Source organism: Saccopteryx bilineata, chromosome 1, assembly GCF_036850765.1.
Source record: "Saccopteryx bilineata isolate mSacBil1 chromosome 1, mSacBil1_pri_phased_curated, whole genome shotgun sequence".
NCBI lineage: Eukaryota > Metazoa > Chordata > Mammalia > Chiroptera > Emballonuridae > Saccopteryx > Saccopteryx bilineata.
In genome coordinates this window covers 155,539,904-155,561,629 of record NC_089490.1, presented here as the reverse complement: position 1 = coordinate 155,561,629, position 21,726 = coordinate 155,539,904, and the positions used below count along the sequence as shown (strand labels likewise).

At 44.6% G+C, this 21,726-nt stretch overlaps 1 protein-coding gene across 1 annotated transcript; it reads right to left on the bottom strand.

The window, feature by feature from the left end:
* Positions 1-2,517: 2,517 nt before the first annotated feature.
* On the bottom strand, positions 2,518-21,557 carry LOC136335485 (zinc finger protein 77-like). Its single transcript, XM_066276709.1, has 4 exons — positions 21,385-21,557; positions 6,280-6,406; positions 4,816-5,005; positions 2,518-4,087 (listed from the first exon to the last, which is right to left on the bottom strand). Exons 1-4 carry the CDS (start codon positions 21,385-21,387, stop codon positions 2,644-2,646), a joined length of 1,764 nt encoding a protein of 587 aa, XP_066132806.1. The 5' UTR covers positions 21,388-21,557; the 3' UTR covers positions 2,518-2,643.
* Positions 21,558-21,726: the final 169 nt, after the last annotated feature.

Here is a 21,726-nt window from a genome sequence, read left to right as displayed (position 1 = left end):
ATTAAGATCAAGGACATTGAGTAAAGGTCAAATTATGATCATAATCAGAGGTGATTTTGCCACAATTACTAACTTCTGTGAGGAACATCGATGTGGTATCCACTAGCAACAAGAAAATGTGAAAACAAGTTTCAATTGTTGTTTGGTTCCCTTCCTCACACAGAGCACCACTGTCACAGAGACAATGACTACTTGGAGACCACATGAAATCCACCGAGGTACCTAGGGAAGACCCCTATATGGTTTCATGAGATAGCCCTGACCCCTAGTCTTTACAGGTATTTATTGATACAAATAGAAGCATGGACAAGAATGAGGAAGTCAGGAAGGGGAACGTTTTTAGAGTAGAAAAAAGGGTAAGGAAAGTAGCTCAAATGTCCCCACCTAGTGATTAATCAGAATTGCTAATTATACCCCTATTGTGCTGCATTTAGCACAGCACTGCATTCAGTACTTTTGTCACTACAGCTACTCTGGCTCTTGCCTCCGGGCACTGAACTCTGCCCCTGTTCTATGTTCCTAGTCAGGGCCTAGATTCAATAATAAAGACCAAAGAAAAGAGTAGATATTAAGTCAGGAAACTCCACTATCTGCAGCAGTGGATCAGAAAAGAATTAAACACAAGTTGCATACCATGATCACTTTCTAGGAATATAATGGAAAGTAAGACTCAAAAAACTTTTCATCTAAAAATATATCATTTCACATAAAAAATAAAATAAAATAAAAACCACTTAATCTAACCACTATGCTGTTACATCTGAAATACAAAATAATACTGAATGTCAGCCCTAGCTGGGTGGCTCAGTGGATAAAGCATCACCCAGGCATGCCAGATGTCACAAGTTGAACCCCTGGTCAGGACACATACAAGAAGCAATCAATGACTACACAACTAAAAGCAACAACTAAATGAAACAATGCTTCTCTCTCTCTCTTCTCCTTTCACTCTCTTTCTCCCTTCCGCTGGCAATGGAAAAAAAATTTTAAATATTGATTGTAAACTGTAATTGAAAAACAATTTAATTTTAAGAAAAGATATATAAAATAAAGGGATAATGTGTCTACCACTCAGAATTCACAAATGTAAACAAAGTTTTGCCATTAAAAAAAAGTAAGAAGAGGCCCTGGCCGGTTGGCTCAGTGGTAGAGCATCGGCCTGGCGTGCAGAAGTCCTGGGTTCGATTCCCGGCCAGGGCACACAGGAGAAGCGCCCATCTGCTTCTCCACCCCTCCCCCCCCCTCTCTCTTCCCCTCCCGCAGCGAGGCTCCATTGAAGCAAGGATGGCCCAGGAGCTGGGGATGGCTCCTTGGCCTCTGCCCCAGGCGCTAGAGTGGCTCTGGTCGTGGCACAGCGACGCCCCGGAGGGGCAGAGCATCGCCCCCTGGTGGGCAGAGCGTAGCCCCTGGTGGGCGTGCAGGGTGGATCCCGGTCGGGCCCATGCGGGAGTCTGTCTGACTGTCTATCCCCGTTTCCAGTTTCGGAAAAATACAAAAAAAAAAAAAAAAGTAAGAAGAGGGGCCCTGGCTGGTTAGCTCAGTAGGTTAAGAGCATCATCCTGAAATGACAAGGTTGCAGGTTCAATCCCCAGCCAGGGCACACATGGGAAGCAACTGATGAATACATGATTGAGTAGAACAATAAATGAAAGCTTCCCCTACCCCTACCCTCTCTTTCCCTTCCTCTCTCTGTCTCTCTAAAAATCAATAAATAAAAAAATGAAGTCCTAGCCAGATAGTTTGGTTGGTTGGAGCATCATCCTAAAGCACAGAAGTTGTCGGTTCGATCCCCAGTCAGGGTACATACAGTAACAGCTTGATGTTCCTTTATCTGTCTCTCTCTCTCTCCTGGCCTCTCTCTAAAAAAAAATTTTAAAAAAAAGGAGCCCTAGCACTTCTTAACTATTGTATGATATTGGACAAGTCATTTTGGCTTTCTGAGCTTCAGTTTGCCCAACTTTAAATTAAACACAATAAAAATATCGCTGTATTATGAAAAAATAATCAATACCCCTAAGTCCAAAAGTAATTGTAATGGAAATGATACAAGTTTTATATGACTATACAATTATTGTATTTAAAGTCTGAGATAATAAAATATGTGTAGTATACATGAAGGGACATAAAAGAAATATTTCTCATCTCAAGTTTTCATACTAGCAACATGAACCAGAAATTAATACACTGGTAATTGCTATTAAGGAAAGCTGTTGGCCCTGGCAGGGTAGCTCAGCTGGTTAGAGCATCATCCCAATACACCATGGTTGTGGGTTCGATCTCGGCTGGGGTACATACAAGAAGCAATCAATGAGTATATGACTAAGGGGAACAACAAATCAATGTTTTGCTCTCAAATCAAGGAAGAAAAAAAAAAAGAATGCCACAAACGGGGGAAAAAAAGGATGAAGTATTTAGAAAGTCAATACCACATTTGTAAGATTTCAGTCTTTCTCTGAATTTTCACATCAAAATAAGTCAAGTGCTTCCATCCATCCAGGTTTTCTTCAGTGTGTTTGCTCAAATTTACAACAAAATTTTAAGGAAGAATGAAAGCATCCCCTAGTCCCTGTATTCAGTTTCTGTCCATCACGTATCCTCACATGGGCTTGCAGACATTTGAGATGTGAAAGATCTTGCTGACATTCAGGTATTCTTTTCACTGTGCGTTCTCACATGTTTTCGCAGGGATGTGGGATATCTGAAGGCTTTCCCACACTGCTGACATTCATCAGGTTTCTCTCCAGTGTGTGTCCTCACATGTACCCTCAGGTTGTCAGGATACCTGAATGTTTTCCCACACTCCTTACATTCATAGGGTTTCACCCCAGTATGTGATCTCATATGTCCTTGAAGAGAGCAGAGACGACTGAAGGCTTTCCCACATTGCTGACATTCAAAGGGTCTCTCCCCACTGTGCATTCTCACATGTATTCGAAGCGATGAGAGAAAACTGTAGGATTTCCCACACTCTTTACACTCATAGGGTTTCACACCACTGTGTATTCTCATGTGACCTTGAAAATGTTGAAGCTGTCTAAAAGCTTTCCCACACTCCTTACACTCATATGATTTCTCCCCACTGTGTGTTCTCACATGTTTCTGAAGGTAAGAGTGACTAGTGAAGGCTTTGCCACATTGCTGACATTCATAGGGTCTCTCCCCAGTATGTGTCCGCACATGTACTCGCAGGGATGCAGCATACCTAAATGCTTTCCCACAGTGCTGACATTCACAGGGTCTCTCCCCAGTGTGTGTCCTCACATGGACTTGCAGGTTTGCAGGAAACCTGAAGGCTTTCCCACATTGCTGACATTCATACGGTTTCACTCCACTGTGTGTTCTCACATGCCCCCGAAGGGAGGAATGACGACTAAAGGTTTTCCCACAGTGCTGACAAACATAGGGTCTCTCTCCACTGTGTGTTCTTGCATGTTCTTGCAGATTCGTGAGATATCTGTAGACTTTCCCACACTCCTTACAAATGTAGGGTTTCACTCCACTGTGCGTTCTCACGTGTCTTCTAAAGTACTTCAGACTACTGAAAGCTTTCCCACATGCCTTACACTCATAGGATTTCTCTCCAGTGTGAGTTTTCGCATGCCCTATAAGGTAAAAGTAATACCTAGAGCCTTTCCCACATACTTTACGCACATGGATTTTCTGTCCACAGTGATCTTTCACATGTCCCCAAAAGGATGAGTGGCAAGTGAAAGCTTTCCCACATTTCTTACACTCAATAGAGTTTTTATTACTGAGACTCTTCATGTTTTCCTCAGATGCTCTCCTGGTGTCCTGGCGCTGATAGGGTTTCTCCACAGGGTCTGTGTCCACAGGAGTGCTGAGGTGCGAGACACACCTGTAGGATCGCCCACAGTCCTCACACAGATGAGGTTTGTGTCCACTGGGAGACCTTGGCTGATTCTTCAGGAAAGAACAATCCGTGCAGGCTTTTCCACATTTAGTGCATTCACAGGGTTTAACTCCAGTCAGATGTCTCTCATCCTCAGGAAGATCTGTGACCTGGTTCAGGGTGTCTCCACATTGATTACCTTCATTACTCTCACAGGGACTCTCCCCACAATGACTTCTGTTCAAAATAGGAAGTACACTATTAGTGATGAATGATCATAAGTGATTTATTTATGATTACTGCTGATATTAAGAATTATTTTTCACCACATATTTACCGTTTGAATGAGTATGTTTTTGACCCTGTCTGCATTGTTCCATCAAGAAGCAAGCTTATTGCTCTTGCTGAGCTAACACAGGGCCATAACATTTTTTTTGTTTGTTTTTTTTGTGACAGAGACAGAGAGAGGGACAGACAGGGACAGACAGGAAGGGAGAGAGATGAGAAGCAAGTTTTTTGTTGTGGCTCCTTAGTTGTTCATTGATTACTTTCTCATATGTGCCTTGATTGGGGGACTACAGCAGATCAAGTGAACCCTTGCTTAAGCCAGCAACCTTGGGCTCAAGCTGGTGAGCCTCACTCAAACCAGATGAGCCTGCACTCAAGCTGGCGACATCGGGTTTCAAACCTGTGTCCTCTGAGTTCCAGTCCAATGCTCTATTCACTGCGCCACTGCCTGCTCAGACAGGGCCATAACTTTTAGTGTTCTCTGATATCTGGAGTTTCCTGATCATTGTTTCTATCTGAATTCTGTTTCAGATGCTTGATATCTACATCACATTTATGAAATAGTGTCTCGTGAAAATTCTCTGAGTATGCTATTGATTAGCTAGCTTTACACTTTTTCTTGAATTTCAAGTTAGTCGAACCCCCTGTGAGATTCCCTGTTCCCCTGTGCCACTCACCTCAAATGCCTCTCTTGGAGTTGATGCTGATTTGCAATGTTATAAACTGTATAGTTTTCTCTAAAAACAGACCAGGAATCCTTTCTTATGAATCTTAGTATTTTCTCTTCACCGGATTTTTCATTCTCCAAAGTATCCTGCCCAGGATATGACGCATGGGTTTTAACTTGAGTGAAACAATCTGTAACAACTGATAGCATAATTCAATTAAATTTCCTGGGATTGAAATGGTGGAATAAAGAAAATAAAATAACAATGTATGGATTAATTTTCATTAACTGATTCAAAAGAGTAAATACATTTTATAAAGAAGAATAAATTTATAAGTAAAGAAAAATTCTAAGGATCTTTGCTATTTGGGATGATGGCATAATAGGAAAAGTGAATCAAATGGCAGCCTGGTCACTAAGAAATAATGCAAAAAAAAAATAGAGACTGAATAAAGATAAATATTATCAAAAATGCCAAGTAGGGAGAAACTGCACGTGCCCAAATGCTGCCTTTACAAGAGGAGATACAGAAAGTCTTCCCACGTGAGTGAGGATACATACCATTCAACAGGAAAGCCAGGTAAATGTAAAACGTCACCCTTTTCAAACACAGATTAAGTCATCTTTCTAATGGATTTGTCCAAATATCAATCTGTTATCTATAATCTATTCCTCCTCAGAGTTGTTGCTTTCTGGAGTTCTCAGACACAGAGGCCCTATGAGGCCTTCTTCACAGTCTCTAGCTGCTATTAGGAGAGAGAGGTGTGTTTGGCCGATGCCTTGCACCTGGAGAAAAGGTCCTCACGATGGAGGATGAAGGGCACCAAACGATCTACGAGAAGGACCCACACTTAGGCTTCACAGCCAGTGACGATGTAAAGTATGGATTTAATTGTAGCATGAACATGTCAAATGCATATTAATCAGTGTAACTTTCGCAAGGGTGAAAACCATAAAGCTGCTCCCCTTGTCCCACAGCAGACCAGAGACTGTGCTCACACACAAATTAGGGAGCCTCAGACTTTTGTTCAAGAGAAAAAATCAATTTATTAATTTTTTAAATTTTATTTACAAAATTAAATTTAACAGGTGACATTTATCAATAGGAGTACATAGGTTTCAGGTAAACATTTCTATAGTATTTGAACTGTTGATTATGTTGTATGTCCATCTCCCAAAGTCTAATAATATTTGTCCCTCTTCACACCCTTCCCCCTCTCCCTCCCCCACATCTCCCTCCCCCACATCCCCCTCACCCTGGTAACCACTTCACTGAGAAAAAGTCAATTTAACACATAAAACTTAGTTATCATGAAAAAGATACCCGACTACAGATTGGTTCCACGAAGGGTTGGATTGCATGTCATTTTTTTCCCCTTCAACATATTGCCTTTCCATGAACCCAATAAGAAATGACACTTGTAAGCAATATTTTTTCCCTAAAAGACTAAATGAGGGATGAAACCATCCTCACCCACTGAGGCCAGGTTCCTGAAGTTTTCCAGCATCACATCTCTGTAGAGCTTCCTCTGAGCAGCATCCAGCAAAGCCCACTCTTCCTGAGTAAAATTCACAGCCACATCCGCAAAGACCACCTTGTCCTGAAACATCCAACAAATTCTATATCAACAAGGCACCATTTCACCAACCTGTGCAGGAGAATGGGGGAGGCTGACAAGGAATGGAACTCAATTCTTGGGACTTCGGAGCTTGTGTTCTTTTGGGAAATGACAATAAGCAAGCAAATCAAATGCAGTACACTCAGTGGTGGTAAGAACTTGGAACCTGGAAGAAAAGTGCAAGAATAAGTTATATAAACTTATCCACACATAGTTAAAAAGAATGACTTTATGCTTGGCCTGTGGTGGGGCACAGTGAATAGAGTATCTACCTAGAATGCTTAGGTCGCTGGTTCGAAATATGCCAGGTCAAGGCATATTTGACAAACAATGGACAGCTAAAGTGAAGCAACTATGAGTTGATACTTCTCACTCCCCGCCCCTCTCTCTCTTTTTTCTGTAAAATCAGTAAAAAGAAAATCGTAAAAAGAAAAAAAAGAGAATGACTTGTACTAGATATAGCAGATTCTGAGTATGTTAAAGACTGAAAATGAAATCTTCACAGAATGTGGAATTGAACACTTGGCTTGTTCAAAAGTTACTATATTTCTTTGTCAGCTCCAACACTTAGAGCCAAAATGTCAGAAATAAATGAACAGAGATTTCCAGTGCTGCTGGATATTTTAAATGGCTCTCACCTTGGAAGTCAACCATGTTGAGGAGCCTGGTCCAGTCCCCTCATATCTGACAGAGGCACAGACACAACCCCTCCTAGGATGAGGTGGACACTGGGTATATGTGTAAGTGAAGCCTGGAGCCTGGCACACCTGTTGGCTAAAAGGAGAACCTGGTTCTGGAAGAAATTTTAAAGTCAACAGGACCTCTCAAATAAACAACTTGAGTGCCCAGAATTTGAAAAAAATGGTCCCATAAATAAGAATCACTAATCTAATGGTAACAGAGCCAAAAGCTACTTTAACAGAGAAAAAGAAAAAACTAATGTATATTTTAGAGCAATACTGGATGATAACATACCAATGAAATAAAGAGCAAACAAATACATATGGCCAATAAGCACATAAATAATTCTAGACATTAGGTCATCAGGAAAATGCAAGTCAAAACTAAAGCAGAGCCCTGTCCAGATAGCTCTTTGTCCTCAAATATAGAGGTTGCTGGTTCGATCTCCGGTCAGGGCACATGCAGGAACAGCTCGATGTTTCCCCCTCCACCTTCTTCTCTTGCTAAAATCAATAAATAAAAATTTTTTAAAAACCCCAAAAAACTAAAGCAGGTATCTGTCACAGTACAAGGATAGCTATGAAGATAGACAAGTGCTGGTGAGGATGTGAGGAAGTCAGAACCTAATAAAGGCACCTTGGACGACAGCCTGGCAGATCCTTGAAATGATGAACACGGTTATCACATAACATAGCAATTCCACTCCTGCCTATCTACGTAACCAAGAGAAGCAAAAACAAATATCTACACAAAACTAGTACAGTCATGTGCCAAACAACATTTCAGTCACGGACGGACTGCATATATGAAAATGATTCCATAAGATTATAATGGAGCTGAAAAATTCCTATTTTTTTGTAGCTATCGTAGCACGTGCTTGTGGTGATGCTGCTGTAAACAAACCTATTGTGCTACCAGTAATATAAATGTATAGCACAGACAATACTATACAATTACTTGATAATGATAATAAAGGACTATGTCATTGTATTTTTATGTATTTCAAGGTGCCAAGATCAAGGAAAGAGGCTGACAACTCATTAAACAAAGAGCTTATTGAAGGAAACTTACAGAGACAGAAGCAGAGTCTTTGGCGGCAGCAAGATTGCATATCTCTGCAGCAAAAAGGGGAAGCAGGTGCTAACACTGGTGACTTGTAGCCTTGTGGCATGTGCTTGTTTTTTTGTTGGGTTTTTTTTTGTATTTTTCTGAAGTTGGAAACAGGGAGGCAGTCAGACAGATTCCCGCATGCGCCCAACCGGGATCCACCCAGCACGCCCACCAGGGGGTGATGCTCTGCCCATCTGGGGCATCGCTCTATTGCAACCAGAGCCATTCTAGCGCCTGAGGCAGAGGCCACAGAGCTATCCTCAGCGCCCGGGCAAACTTTGCTCCAATGGAGCCTTGGCTGCAGGAGGGGAAGAGAGAGACAGAGAGAAAGGAGATGGGGAGGGGTGGAGAAGCAGATGGGCGCTTCTCCTGTGTACCCTGGCCGGGAATCGAACCTGGGACTCCTGCACGCCAGGCCGACGCTCTACCACTGAGCCAACCAGCCAGGGCCAGTATGTGCTTGTTAAAAGCTGCATAATTCAAATCAGTAGTCAACTTAATAGACCCACTTGTCTATATGAGAACATTACTTTCCAGTGACAGAGACTCACTCATCCAGAGGTGAATGAGTGCTCAGCTAGCTTTATAATAATGGCATTGGTCATGTCAAGTATAGGGAAATATTTCACTTAGCAACTATATTTTTTATTATTATGTTAGATTGTACTTTTTATACTTATAAAAAAAAAAGTTAGCCTGACCAGGCGGTGGCACAGTGGATAGAGCGTCGGACTGGGATGCAGAGTACCCAGGTTCAAAACCTGAGGTCACCGGCTTGAGCATAGGCTCATCTGGTTTGAGCAAGGCTCACCAGCTTGATCTCAAGGTTGCTGGCTTGAGAAACGGGTCCCTCGGTCTACTGTAGCACCCTGGTCAAGGCACATGTGAGAAAGCAATTGATGAACAATTAAGGAGCTGCAATGAAGAATTGATGCTTTTCATCTCTCTCCCTTCCTGTCTGTCTGTCCCTATATGTCACCAAAAAAAAAAAAAGTTAGCTATAAAACTGGATGCCACGTTACCCTACAGCAGCCTCCTGCATCTCATGGTGACTGCATCTGTTTACTGTAGCATCTTCTTTTGTGCTTGATTAAATCTCTCTCTCTCTCTCTTTTTTTTTGGACAGAGACAGAGGCAGAGAGAAGGACAGATAGGGACAGACAGACAGGAAGGGAGAGAGATGAGAAGCATCAACTCTTCGTTGTGGCACCTTAGTTGTTCATTGATTGCTTTCTCATATGTGTCTTAACCAGGGGGCTCAAGCAGAGCGAGTGACCCTTTGCTCAAGCCAGCGAACTTGGGCTTCAAGCCAGCGACCTTTGGGCTCAAGCCAGTGACCCTGCGCTCAAGCTGGTGAGCCTGTGCTCAAGCCAGCGACCTCAGGGTATTGAACCTGGCTCCTTCTGGACTCAGTCTGATGCCCTATCCACTGCGTCACTGCCTGGTCAGGCTCATATTGTTTTGTACAGTAACATGCTGTATAGGCTCATAGTCTAGGTGTTTAGTAGGCTACCCCATCTAAGTTGGTATAAGTGCATTCTATGATGTTCACACAACAAAATCGCCTAAGGATGTATTTTTCAGAATGTATCCATGTATAAGCAGCATATGACTGTACTAGAAAGCCCGGCGGTCATACGAAATGACCGCTGTTCTAGATATTATAAATTGTAATTAAAATGATTTGTGCAAAGGTGTCTGCTAATTCAAACTGAATTACCTAGGGCAGGCGGCGAGGACGCCCCTTTGCTTAGTGCCCCACGGAGTTTCCCCCTTCTATTTGCTTAAATGCTTAAAGTAGAGTGCAATGAAGGAAACCACTGGCGGTACATTTCTTAAGAGCCACCGCTAGCTCAATAAATAAAGGTGATTTAAATAATAAAATGTTAATTCACATGTCAAAGATCTCTTTGTACACAACATTTCTTGTGTAGATCTTTCCATCATTTTTTACACTGTTTCCGTACTTGCAACATTGAGAAAATCCTTTCTTGCCACGGTCAAATCGATTAGTTTCTAACTTGAAGTTTAAGGACTGACAGTGTTCACATTTAATATTCATGTCACCAGAGGAATGCTCAAAAATTAAAAGTTTCTCCGTCTGAAACTGTTTTAATCCTTTTTGCATTTCGGTCAGCATTACTCTATCTTTTTTTTGCATTTCTCTCCTGCCTTTGTTCAAGGGACTCATTTTGTTGAGACAGGCTTTTTTGTCTTGCATCTAAGGCAAGCCTTGTTTCTCTATGCTCATTAGTCTCATTTTGCCGAGAAAGACACATTTGCTCTGCGACTGAAGCAAGCCTTGTCTTTCTCTGCTCAGTGGTTTCTTTTTGTCGAGAAAGCCATTTTTGTGCAGCTTTAGCTCCTTTTCTCTCCTCTTCAGTGCTGTATTTTCTAGGAGGCATTCTTAAAAGAAATTACGTTAAGATGTAGTTTTTATGTAAAACAGATGATTGCCAATGCAAACAAATGTTCACCTTCCCCCTGACACGCTCAATTTGCGTTCAGCCTTAAATTGTTTCAAAAGCAGATGATTGCCAATGCAAACAAATGTTCACCTTCCCCCTGACCCGCTCAATTTGCGTTCAGCCATGGCAACTTCACCCCATTGGCTAGTACAGTTATGCAAGCAACCAATAAGCTATCGGCGACAGACACTTAAGCCACATATAATAAAGATAAACATATTCACAATAGGATAATTCAAAATAGCCCCAAAGTGGAAACAACTCAAAAGTCTACATTTTGGAAAGCAAATGTAGAATATTCATGCAATAGAATATTACTGGCAATATAGAAATAAGTACTGTCAACTGTAATTGAAAAATAAATGATTTTAAAAAATTAAAAATGAAAGAAATAAGTACTGACTGATTTATGGCACAAAATCAATAAACCTTAAAAACATTACCAGGCTTCACAAAGACCACACTTTGTATTAAATCATTTGTATATGAAATGCACAGAAGAAGCATATCTGTAAGATAGTAGGTAGATGAATAAATTGCCAGGAACCAGGCTTCAGGTGGGGGGGACTTGATTGACAGAGATTGCCACTAGACACAAGTTTTCTTTTTGGGGTAATAAAAATGTTCTGGCCCTGGCTGGTTGGCTCAGTGGTAGAGCGTCGGCCTGGTGTGCAGAAGTCCCGGGTTCAATTCCCGGCCAGGGCACACAGGAGAAGCGCCCATCTGCTTCTCCACCCCTCCCCCTCTCCTTCCTCTCTGTCTCTCTCTTCCCCTTCCACAGCCGAGGCTCCATTGGAGCAAAGATGGCCTGGGCGCAGGGGATGGCTCCTCGGCCTCTGCCCCAGGCGCTAGAGTGGCTCTGGTCGCAGCAAAGCGACACCCCCTGGTGAGCGTGCCAGGTGGATCCAGGTCAGGCACATGCAGGAGTCTGTCTGACTGTCTCTCCCCAACCCCAACCCCCCCACCCCTGTTTCCAGCTTCAGGAAAAAAAAAAAAGTTCTAATTACAATATGGATAGTTCCACAATTTGGTAAATATATCAGATACCACTTAATTTTATACCTGAAATAGGTAAACTGGCCCTGGCCGGTTGGCTCAGTGGTAGAGCGTCGGCCTGGCGTGCAGAAGTCCCAGGTTCGATTCCCAGTTAGGGCACACAGGAGAAGCGCCCATCTGCTTCTCCACCCCTCCCCCTCTCCTTCCTCTCTGTCTCTCTCTTCCCCTCCCGCAGAGAGGCTCCATTGGAGCAAGGATGGCCCAGACGCTGGGGATGGCTCCTTGGCCTCTGCCCCAGGCACTAGAGTGGCTCTGGCGCAACAAAGTGACGCCCCAGAGGGGCAGAGCATCGCTCCCTGGTGGGCAGAGCGTCGCCCCCTGGTGGGCGTGCCGGGTGGATCCCAGTCGGGCGCATGCGGGAGTCTGTCTGACTATCTCTCCCCGTTTCCGGCTTCAGAAAATACAAAAAAAAAAAAAAAAGAAAGAAATAGGTAAACTATACAGTATGTAAATTTTATCTCATATAAGGCTGTTGTTAAAAAGTTCAGAAAAACCCAAAAGAAAATTATTTGGAGCAACCATGACAGATCGAGCAATTCAGTCTCATACTATTCATCACCAGAACGCTGCAGCCCTGTGTAAACAGTTTCAACTTTCTCGGAAAGCAGCACGGCAGATTGGGAAATCCTGTCCAAGGGGTCCTATACTACAATCTGTCCCTTCATTTGGAGTTAACCCTCAAGGACTCCTACCAGGACAACTTTGGCAAATGGATGTTACTCATATACCTTCATCTGGCAAACAGTCCTATGTCCACGTTACAGTGGATACGTATTCTGGATTTATAGTAACCTCTGTCAGAACAGGAGAGGCTGTTAAGCATGTTATAGCTCATTGTCTCTATGCATTTTTCTATTACTGGATTTCCTAAACTGGTTAAACTGACAATGCTCCTGCATATGTAGCAAAAGCATTTACTGTATTTTGTCAAACCTTTCGAATTATGGGTATGTCTTACAATCGTTAAAGTCAAGGTATTATTAAAGTGTACCCAGCAAATATTTTAAGATCAATTTAAAAAAATTTAAAAGGGGGGAGTCATATCCTGGAACTCCTACGGGTCTACCATATCATGCTTTTTACTTAAAAAGTTTTAAGTTTCTTTTCAATGCTGATGAACAGGAGACGCCAGATCTTTTTCTCCTACAAACTTCTACCTTATTTTATTTGATCCAGCTAATAACACTGTTTTGTCTTTTTCCAAATAGCTCCAGATATACGGAAAAGGTTTATATAGGTGGATGGGGATCCTCAAACCCCTAAGTGAGATCTTCTGAGCATGACTTTTAAGGTACCAAGAGGCAGAAAAAGCCCAATAGAGATCAGGTGAACTACCAGCTTTAAGGATACATCCTTAAAGGCTCCAACGCCCCAAAGGGGTCTCATAGGATTCCATCTGGGTCCTGCTTCAATAGTGAATAGGAAGGTCATTGAGCTAAAGCCTGCCAGGCTTATATGCCTTTGCTGTGAGGAAAAAGGGACACTAGAAGGTAGGCTTCCCCCTCGCTCCTCTAAGGGAGGGTTCAGTCTCTTCCAGCCCTGCTCCAGCCACCTATGGCCTAACCTTGCCCAGCATGCTGGGGTTTGCCACTGAAGGCTGAAGGTGCCCAGAGCCGTCGGCCCCATCTATGACACTGTGGACGAGCCTAGGCTATTTCCTCCAAGAAGCAGGTAAACTGATCTCACTTGCTCAAGGGCCACTTAACTATGTCTTGCCTGAATAGTCAAGTTTTTATTCTTTCCTCGAAGATCTCTGTTGTGGGTGTTGATAAGTCCTATTTTCTGCTGCTTTGTTTAATATATAGTGTTTCCTTTATTCCTCCTACCTCAATGCCCCATTCATATTTCAGGCTAGGACCTACTCCTAATTTAGAGCTCTCTTTCCCCCTTTTGCCAACTTCTATCAATATTATGAATTTACCTTTGCCACTCAGCTTAGTGTATCCCAAGGTTCTCTTTACCATGCCACAGTTGCAGAGCTCCAGGGAAAAGCACCCTGGTCTCATCTCTCCAGGCAGAGGAGAACAGAAGCTCCATCTCCACACATGCTGCAGATGGCTTTTCCAGTCTACCTGATCATTACCAGCTAGAAGCAGCGGTCACTGGGACTTGGACGTGAGCTGCAAAGTATAGAATTGTGACAACAATTCCAGTGCCATGTGGACTTTTCCAGGATGTGCACTTTTCCTGGACTCCTGCTCCTTGTGACAGCTCCTAACGGACTGAACTGGGGTTGGGTTGCATTCACAGGGATTTGGAATGGTGTTGGTGCCAACTTGGACTTGGTGAACATGTTAAGGACACTACTCTTTTATGGATTCTTGTTGTATTGGCCAAGAGTTTGCTTAAAGGCCTTAATCACTGTTAAAAAAAATAGTAGACTGGATAAAGATGATGTGGCACATATACACTATGGTACACTACTCAGCTATAAGAAATGACATCGGATCATTTACAACAAAATGGTGGGATCTTGATAACATTATATAGAGTGAAATAAGTAAATCAGAAAAAAACAAGAACTGTATGATTCCATACATTGGTGGGACATAAAAACGAGACCAAGAGACACGGACAAGAGTGTGGTGGTAATGGGGGGGGGAAGGAGGGAGAGGGGGAGGGGGAAGGTCACAAAGAAAACTAGATAGAAGGTGACGGAGGACAATCTGACTTTGGGTAATGGGTATGCAACACAATTGAATAACAAGATAACCTGGACATGTTTTCTTCGAATATATGTACCCTGATTTACTGATGTCACCCCATTAAAATTAATAAAAATTTATTTATAAAAAAAAAGTTCAGAAAAAAAAATATAGGCTGAGACAAAAGTAGGTTTATAGTCTTCATTATGCAAAACAGAGCTTATTCTTACATTATAATTTATTAATTATTGTATTAATTTCCATAAGAACAACTGTAAATTTATTTTTGCTCCACCCTGTATATCCTTCTTAAACTAATGGCATTATTATTTAAATACAATAGAACTTGACCAAATAAAGTATGAAAATGAACTACAAATACAGATGATGTATTATAGAAGTGTACACATGAAACCTATATAATTGTATTAATCAATGCCACCCCAATAAATTAAATTTAAAAATAAATAAATAAAGTACAAAAATGGAATAAAATTTCAGATGTTTCAGAGGTTAAGCACATTGAGGAAATATTACAAAGCACTTGTGGGACGAGATTTTTTTTTTTTTTTTTTGTATTTTTCTGAAGCTGGAAACAGGGAGAGACAGTTAGACAGACTCCCGCATGCGCCCGACCGGGATCCACCCAGCACGCCCACCAGGGGGCGATGCTCTGCCCCTCCCGGGCGTCGCTCTGTTGCGACCAGAGCCACTCTAGCGCCTGGGGCCGAGGTCAAGGAGCCATCCCCAGCACCCAGGCCATCTTTGCTCCAGTCTGCGGGAGGGGAAGAGAGAGACAGAGAGGAAGGAGAGGGGGAGGGGTGGAGAAGCAGATGGGCGCTTCTCCTGTGTGTCCTGGCCGGGAATCGAACCCGGGACCCCTTGCACGTCAGGCTGACGCTCTACCACTGAGCCAACCGGCCAGGGCCTGGAAAGAGATTTTTTAACATTAGATGTAATGGAATAAACATATAGAAATTGGTAAACATACCTGAGATGATACAAGAGAACATATGAGAAATATCAATGATTCCAAATTATAGAAAAAAAACACATATTACCAAGATCAAAAAGGGACAATTCAAAAAATATTCAAAGACAGGAACATTCACAAATATAAAGGCACCCTGGCCGGTTGGCTCAGTGGGAGAGCGTTGGCCAGGCATGTGGAAGTCCCAGGTTTGATTCCCAGTCAGGGCACATAGGAGAAGCACCGATCTGCCTCTTCCCCCTTCCCCCTTTCCTTTCTCTCTATCTCTCTCTTCCCCTCCTGCAGTCAAGGCTCCATTGGAACAAAGTTGGCCCCGGCACTGAGGATGGCTCCATGGCCTCTGCCTCAGGCACTAGAATGGCTCCAGCTGCAACTGAGCAATGCCCCAGATGGGCAGAGCTTCACTCCCTGGTGGGCATGCTGGGTGGATCCCGGTCGGGCGCATGCAGGAGTTTGTCTGACTGCCTCTCACTTCTAACTTTGGGGGGGAAAAAAAAAGGCAAAGGCCCTGGCCAGTTGGCTTAGTGTTAGAATGTCGGCCTGGCATGTGGATGTCCTGGGTTTGATTCCCCATCAGGGCACACAGAATTGCCCATCTGCTTCTCCACCTCTCCTACTTTCACTTCTCTCTTTTTCTCTCCTCCATGGCTTGATTGGAGCGAGTTGGCTCTGGCAACTGAGGATGGCTCCATGGCTTCTGCCTCAGGAACTAAGAAGAGCTTGGTTGCTGAGCAACAGAGCAATGATGCCCCAGATGGGCAGAGCATCACCCCCTAGTGAGCTTGCCGGGAGGATCTCTGTCAGGGCACATGCAGGAGTCTGTTTCTCTGCCTCTCCTCCTCTCACTAAAAAAATTATATATATATATATATATATATATATATATATATATATATGGCCCTGGGTCAGTTGGCTCAGTGGTAGAGTGTCAGCCCAGCATGTAGATGTTCCGGGTTCAATTCCAGGTCAGGGCACACAGGAGAAGCGCCCATCTGTTTTTCCACTCCTCTCCATTTCACTTCTCTCTCTCTCTCTCCCTCTCTTCTCCTCCCCTCCTGCAGCCATGGTTCAATTAGAGCAAGGTGGCACTGGGTGCTGAGGATGGCTCCATGGCCTCCTCCTTAGGTGCTAAAAAAAAAAAGACCCTGTTTGTAACGGAGCAAGGGTCCCAGATGGGCAGAGCATCACCTCTAGCAGGCTTGCCAGGTGGATCTTGGTTCAGGCACATGCAGGAGTCTGTCTCTGCCTCCTCTCCTCTCACTAAATTTAAAAAAAAAATGTATATAGGCAAAAAGCTCTTTTAAAAGGCAATCTAATATATACATGTATATAAAGCATAAGAATTCAAAACCAAGCTCATTTTATTCCAGAAAGGCAAGGTGGACTAAATATTGATTGTTCAATGAATATAATTTATCCCATTGATGAAAAACATCACATGAATCATAGGCTTCCAATACATAGATGCTGAGGACATGCAGATCTCATGTCACTGTTCATTGATGACAATACAAATAGAAAGAAATAGTGTCTATATAAAGCCCAGAGTCTGCTTCGCCTGACCTGTGGTGGTGCAGCAGATAAAGTGTCGACCTGGAATGTTGAGGTCACCAGTCTGAGACTCTGGGCTTGCCTGGCCAAGGCGCATAGGGGAGTTGATGCTTCCTGCTCCCCCCCTTCTTTTTCCTCTCTAAAATGAATAAATAAAATCTAAAAAAAAAAGAAAAGAAAAGAAAAAGAAAGCCCAGAGCCAGATTCCTATTTAACAGTGAAATAGTACAGCTGTTCCCTCTGAGATCAAGAACAAAAAGGTGAGGATGGCACATATACATGATTTCACTTATAAGTGGAATCTGAAGAATAATACGAAAAAACAAACAAACAAAACAGAAACAGACTCATAGATACAGAGAACAGACTGAAGGTTGCCAGAGGAAGGGGATTGGGGCCTAGGTGGAAAAGGTGAAGGGATTGAGAAGTACAGATTGGTAATTACAAAATAGTCACAGGGATGCAAAGTACAGCATTGGAAATATAGCCGATAATACTGTAATAACTATGTATGGTGCCAGGTGGGTGCTGAAAATATCAGGGGAACACTTTATAAAGTATCTAATTGGCCCTGGCCGGTTGGCTCAGCGGTAGAGCGTCGGCCTAGCGTGCAGAGGACCCGGGTTCGATTCCCGGCCAGGGCACAGAGGAGAAGCGCCCATTTGCTTCTCCACCCCTCCGCCGCGCTTTCCTCTCTGTCTCTCTCTTCCCCTCCCGCAGCCAAGGCTCCATTGGAGCAAAGATGGCCCGGGCGCTGGGGATGGCTCCTTGGCCTCTGCCCCAGGCGCTGGAGTGGCTCTGGTCGCAATATGGCGAGGCCCAGGATGGGCAGAGCATCACCCCCTGGTGGGCAGAGCGTCGCCCCTGGTGGGCGTGCCGGGTGGATCCCGGTCGGGCGCATGCGGGAGTCTGTCTGACTGTCTCTCCCTGTTTCCAGCTTCAGAAAAATGAAAAAAAAAAATAAATAAATAAAGTATCTAATTGTCTAATCACTGAGCTGTACACCTAAAATCAATACAAAATAATATTGAATGCAAACTGTAATTGAAAAGTTTTTTAAAAATCAATTTCAGCCCTGGCCGGTTGGCTCAGCGGTAGAGCGTCGGCCTGGCGTGCGGGGGACCAGGGTTCGATTCCCGGCCAGGGCACATAGGAGAAGCGCCCATTTGCTTCTCCACACCCCCCCCCCTTCCTCTCTGTCTCTCTCTTCCCCTCCCACAGCCAAGGCTCCACTGGAGCAAAGATGGCCCGGGCTCTGGGGATGGCTCCGGGGATGGCTCCTTGACCTCTGCCCCAGGCGCTAGAGTGGCTCTGGTGGAGGCAGAGCGACGCCCCGGAGGGGCAGAGCATCGCCCCCTGGTGGGCAGAGCATCGCCCCTGGTGGGCGTGCCGGGTGGATCCCGGTAGGGTGCATGCGGGAGTCTGTCTGACTGTCTCTCCCCGTTTCCAGCTTCAGAAAAATACAAAAAATAAAGGAAAAGAAAAGAAAAAAAAATCAATTTCAGTTCCACTAACAGTGACAAGAAGAAAATGACATTTTAAAAGATACCAATTAGTCTCCTTCTCTTCAGGTGCCTAGGTACTTGACCTGCCTCAGCCACCAACTGTTAAGGATTGGGAGTTGCAAAAAGGGCACAGAGATGGAATTGGAAACATTGTGTTCTATTTCAAGAGAAGATTAAAGGTTTTGGAAAATTTCTGGTTTCTTCTCTTGTTTTTTCTCTTTCTTTCTTTCTTTTTTTTTTGTCAGAGAGAGATAGATACAGAAAGGGACAGACAGACAGGAAGGGAGAGAGATGAGAAGCATCAACTCATAGTTGTGGCACCTCAGTTGTTCATTGATTGCTTTCTCATACATGCCTTGACCGGGGGGCTCCAGCTGAGCCAGTGACTCCTTGCTCAAGCCAGTGATCTTGGGCTTCAAACCAGTGACCTTAGGGGCTCAAACCAGCGACCATGGGGTCATGTCTATGATTCCACACTCAAGCCGGTGACCCTGCACTCAAGCTGGTGAGCCTACGCTCAAGCCCAGTGAGCCTACACTCAAGCTGGTGACCTCGGGATTTTGAATCTGGGTCCTCTGTGTCCCAGGCCAGTGCTCTCTCCACTGTGCCACTGCCTGGTCAGGTTGGTTTCTTTTCAATGTGGGGTAAAAATGGTGGTTCCTAAGTCACCTTAATAGAAATTTCCATCCTCCTCAGGAAAAAAAAGGAAAGAGTGGCCAGTGTGAGCCAGCTCACATCCTCAGCCTACTTCCCACAGTGTACAAGAGAACCCAAGTCAGAAGTTCAAACAACTTCTGAGCTGGGGGGCAAGGCCCTCCCTGCTGACAGGTAGTCCAGGGTGGGCCCACTCAAGGAAGTAATGAGGGGACCCTGAGCCCTCCGAAAGCAAACTCTGGATCCTCAACACCCTGCTCTCTCTCCTCAGTGTACAACAACACTCCCTCAGGACCTCAACTCTCATCAAGCAGGTTAAGCATAAGTTCTGGCCTAAATTAACCCTAAAATTCATCAATTTCCCTCTAACAGTAAAATCCAAAGGTTCACTTGCTAAATCTGACCTTCACAGTCTTAATCAGTTTGCACAAATCACATTTAACTCCACCATCTCAGTGGATAATACCAAACCAACCATCACAGGTCACAAGCCACATTTGCATTAATCTTTTGGCATCAGCTGTTAATATGAAGTGGGGTAGGATTGCTCAGTGTCACAATTCTGCACCCTCAATGGAAGAGTCACCACGATTTTTACAAATCCTTTTAATCCATATCTCAACGTGCATGAAGGGGTAAAACTGTGTGCATTTCCCCCCGCAAATCATCAGAGGCATCTCTGGTTAAATGCTGGAGTAACATGCGTCGGCAGGACAAAAACGTGAGATACTTAACTACCTTCACTGACATGAAGAGACAAGACAAAAGGAATTCAGTCATTTTACATCTGCTGAAACCTGAGGCTAGAACAAAGGAAAGCTCTTAGTGCTGAGCTGGACACAGAAGGGGCTGCTCACAGGCATCAAGTGACAAGGCTGAATACTTCCTCACCCTGTTCCCCTGGAAACATCCGTGGCAGGCAAAAGGAACCACCCAACCCTGTGATCTGGGAAAGGGCACGCTGCGAGAACCACTGACTTAGTTAGGCTCTCAGATGTCTCCTATGTCTACCTATGACAAAGCCAAAGGTAGACCCCCTACATCCCCATTCTCTGAGTCCTAAATGATTGGCTGTACTGTTCAAACAAGCAGAACAAATGCTTGTTGGCCAGACCTTGGTTCAACTTCTCTAACCCTAGACCCCTGAACTTAGGCCTGTCCTCAGCCTTAGCCTGCAGACACCCCCTTCTGAGAATAGGCCAGCCTCTGGGACCTACCATCCCATCCACACCTAGTCCTTCCACACTTGGTCCTTTATACTTTTGTTGACTCCTCTCTATACAAGTAAAACCTAGAAAGCCCAACTCTTGAGACACTTGCAGATGGTATGGTCTGAGAGTTCTCCCTACTGCACAACCCCTACCAGAGTGTACAGGCCCTTCTCCCCACCCTGTGAAGTAATTCTTTTGAATGAAAGTCTGCTTACAAAGCTTTGATATTTCAAATTTCACATGACCGAGTGATCACAATTTCCCATCTTTTCTTTTTTCTGTGTGGCAGAGTCAGAGAGAGGGACAAGACAGACAGGAAGGTAGAGATGAGAAGCATCAATTTTTTGTTGCAGCTCCTTAGTTGTTAATTGATTGTTTTTTCATATGTGCTTTGACTGGGGGGCTACAGCAGAGCTAATGACTCCTTGCTCAAGCCAGCGACCATGGGGTCATGTCTATGATCCTGCGCTCAAGCTGGGTTTGGAACCTGAGTGCTCTGTGTCCCAGTCCGACGCTCTATCCGGGGCGCCATCGCCTGGTCAGGCTCAATTTCCCCATCTTTTATCCAAGCTTTCCTCGCCTTCAGTCCTCCCGACAGGCCCAGACATTGTTCCCATCCCGCCTGACCAAGCACTGAGATGCAGAGAAGGCCCCGCTGACCTGAGCTGAGAATGCGCTGACCACAGGGCGGCCGGTTCCTGTCACACCAGCTCCCTGCTCACCCTCCTGCCACGGAAAAGGAAAACCTGTTTCTGATCTGAGACGCGGGCACAGCCCTGAGATCCGAGCCTTACCCTTTACTACAACAGCCTTTGAACGAAGTCCGGATTTGACGTTATCCGTCAGAGCTAGACGAAATCATCCCACTCCCAGTCCCTGAGCACCCGCGATGGTGGTCGTCTGGTTCTTCCTCGGTCCCCTAGCTAGATCAAAGACTCGGAGCCGGGTCGCACCTCGCAACCGACAAAGGCGACTCGGACTGGGAAAGAAAGGGGGCGGGGGCGGAGAGGCGGGCCGCACACCGCTTCCTGCCGGGTCTGGCCTGTTCGAACTAACCCATCCCGGTCTCGACCCACTCCCCGCCTCACCATCTCGCGGCCGCGCTCTACGATCTCAGAGTGTCGTCCTCTTCGCGGCTCCGCAGCCACGGAAGGTGAGAGAGACGGTGACAGGACATCCACTGACAGAGAAAGATGTCAATGATAGATGTGAGAGTGCCCGCCTCTGGCGGTGAATGCACAGTTCCCCCACAGATTGGACAGTGCCGCAGGCACCCGCGACATGACTGGACGGAACTCCAGGTTGTCCCTACCCAAGGATTCTGATTGGGCATAACTTCGTCACGCCACTAGGCTTTGATTGGACAGTCTTAGAGACCCCCCCTCTTTCCATGCCTTGATTGGGTAGTACCTCGGCCCCGCCCCTTACTC

Excerpts from the sequence above, each read along its gene's own strand:
- LOC136335485 (XM_066276709.1), bottom strand. Across the intron at positions 5,006-6,279 it reads CAGGAACCTGGCCTCAGTGG|TTGTTACAGATTGTTTCACT; the intron begins GTGAGGATGGTT and ends TTATGCTATCAG. Across the intron at positions 4,088-4,815 it reads CTCCAAGAGAGGCATTTGAG|AAGTCATTGTGGGGAGAGTC; the intron begins GTGAGTGGCACA and ends TATTTTGAACAG.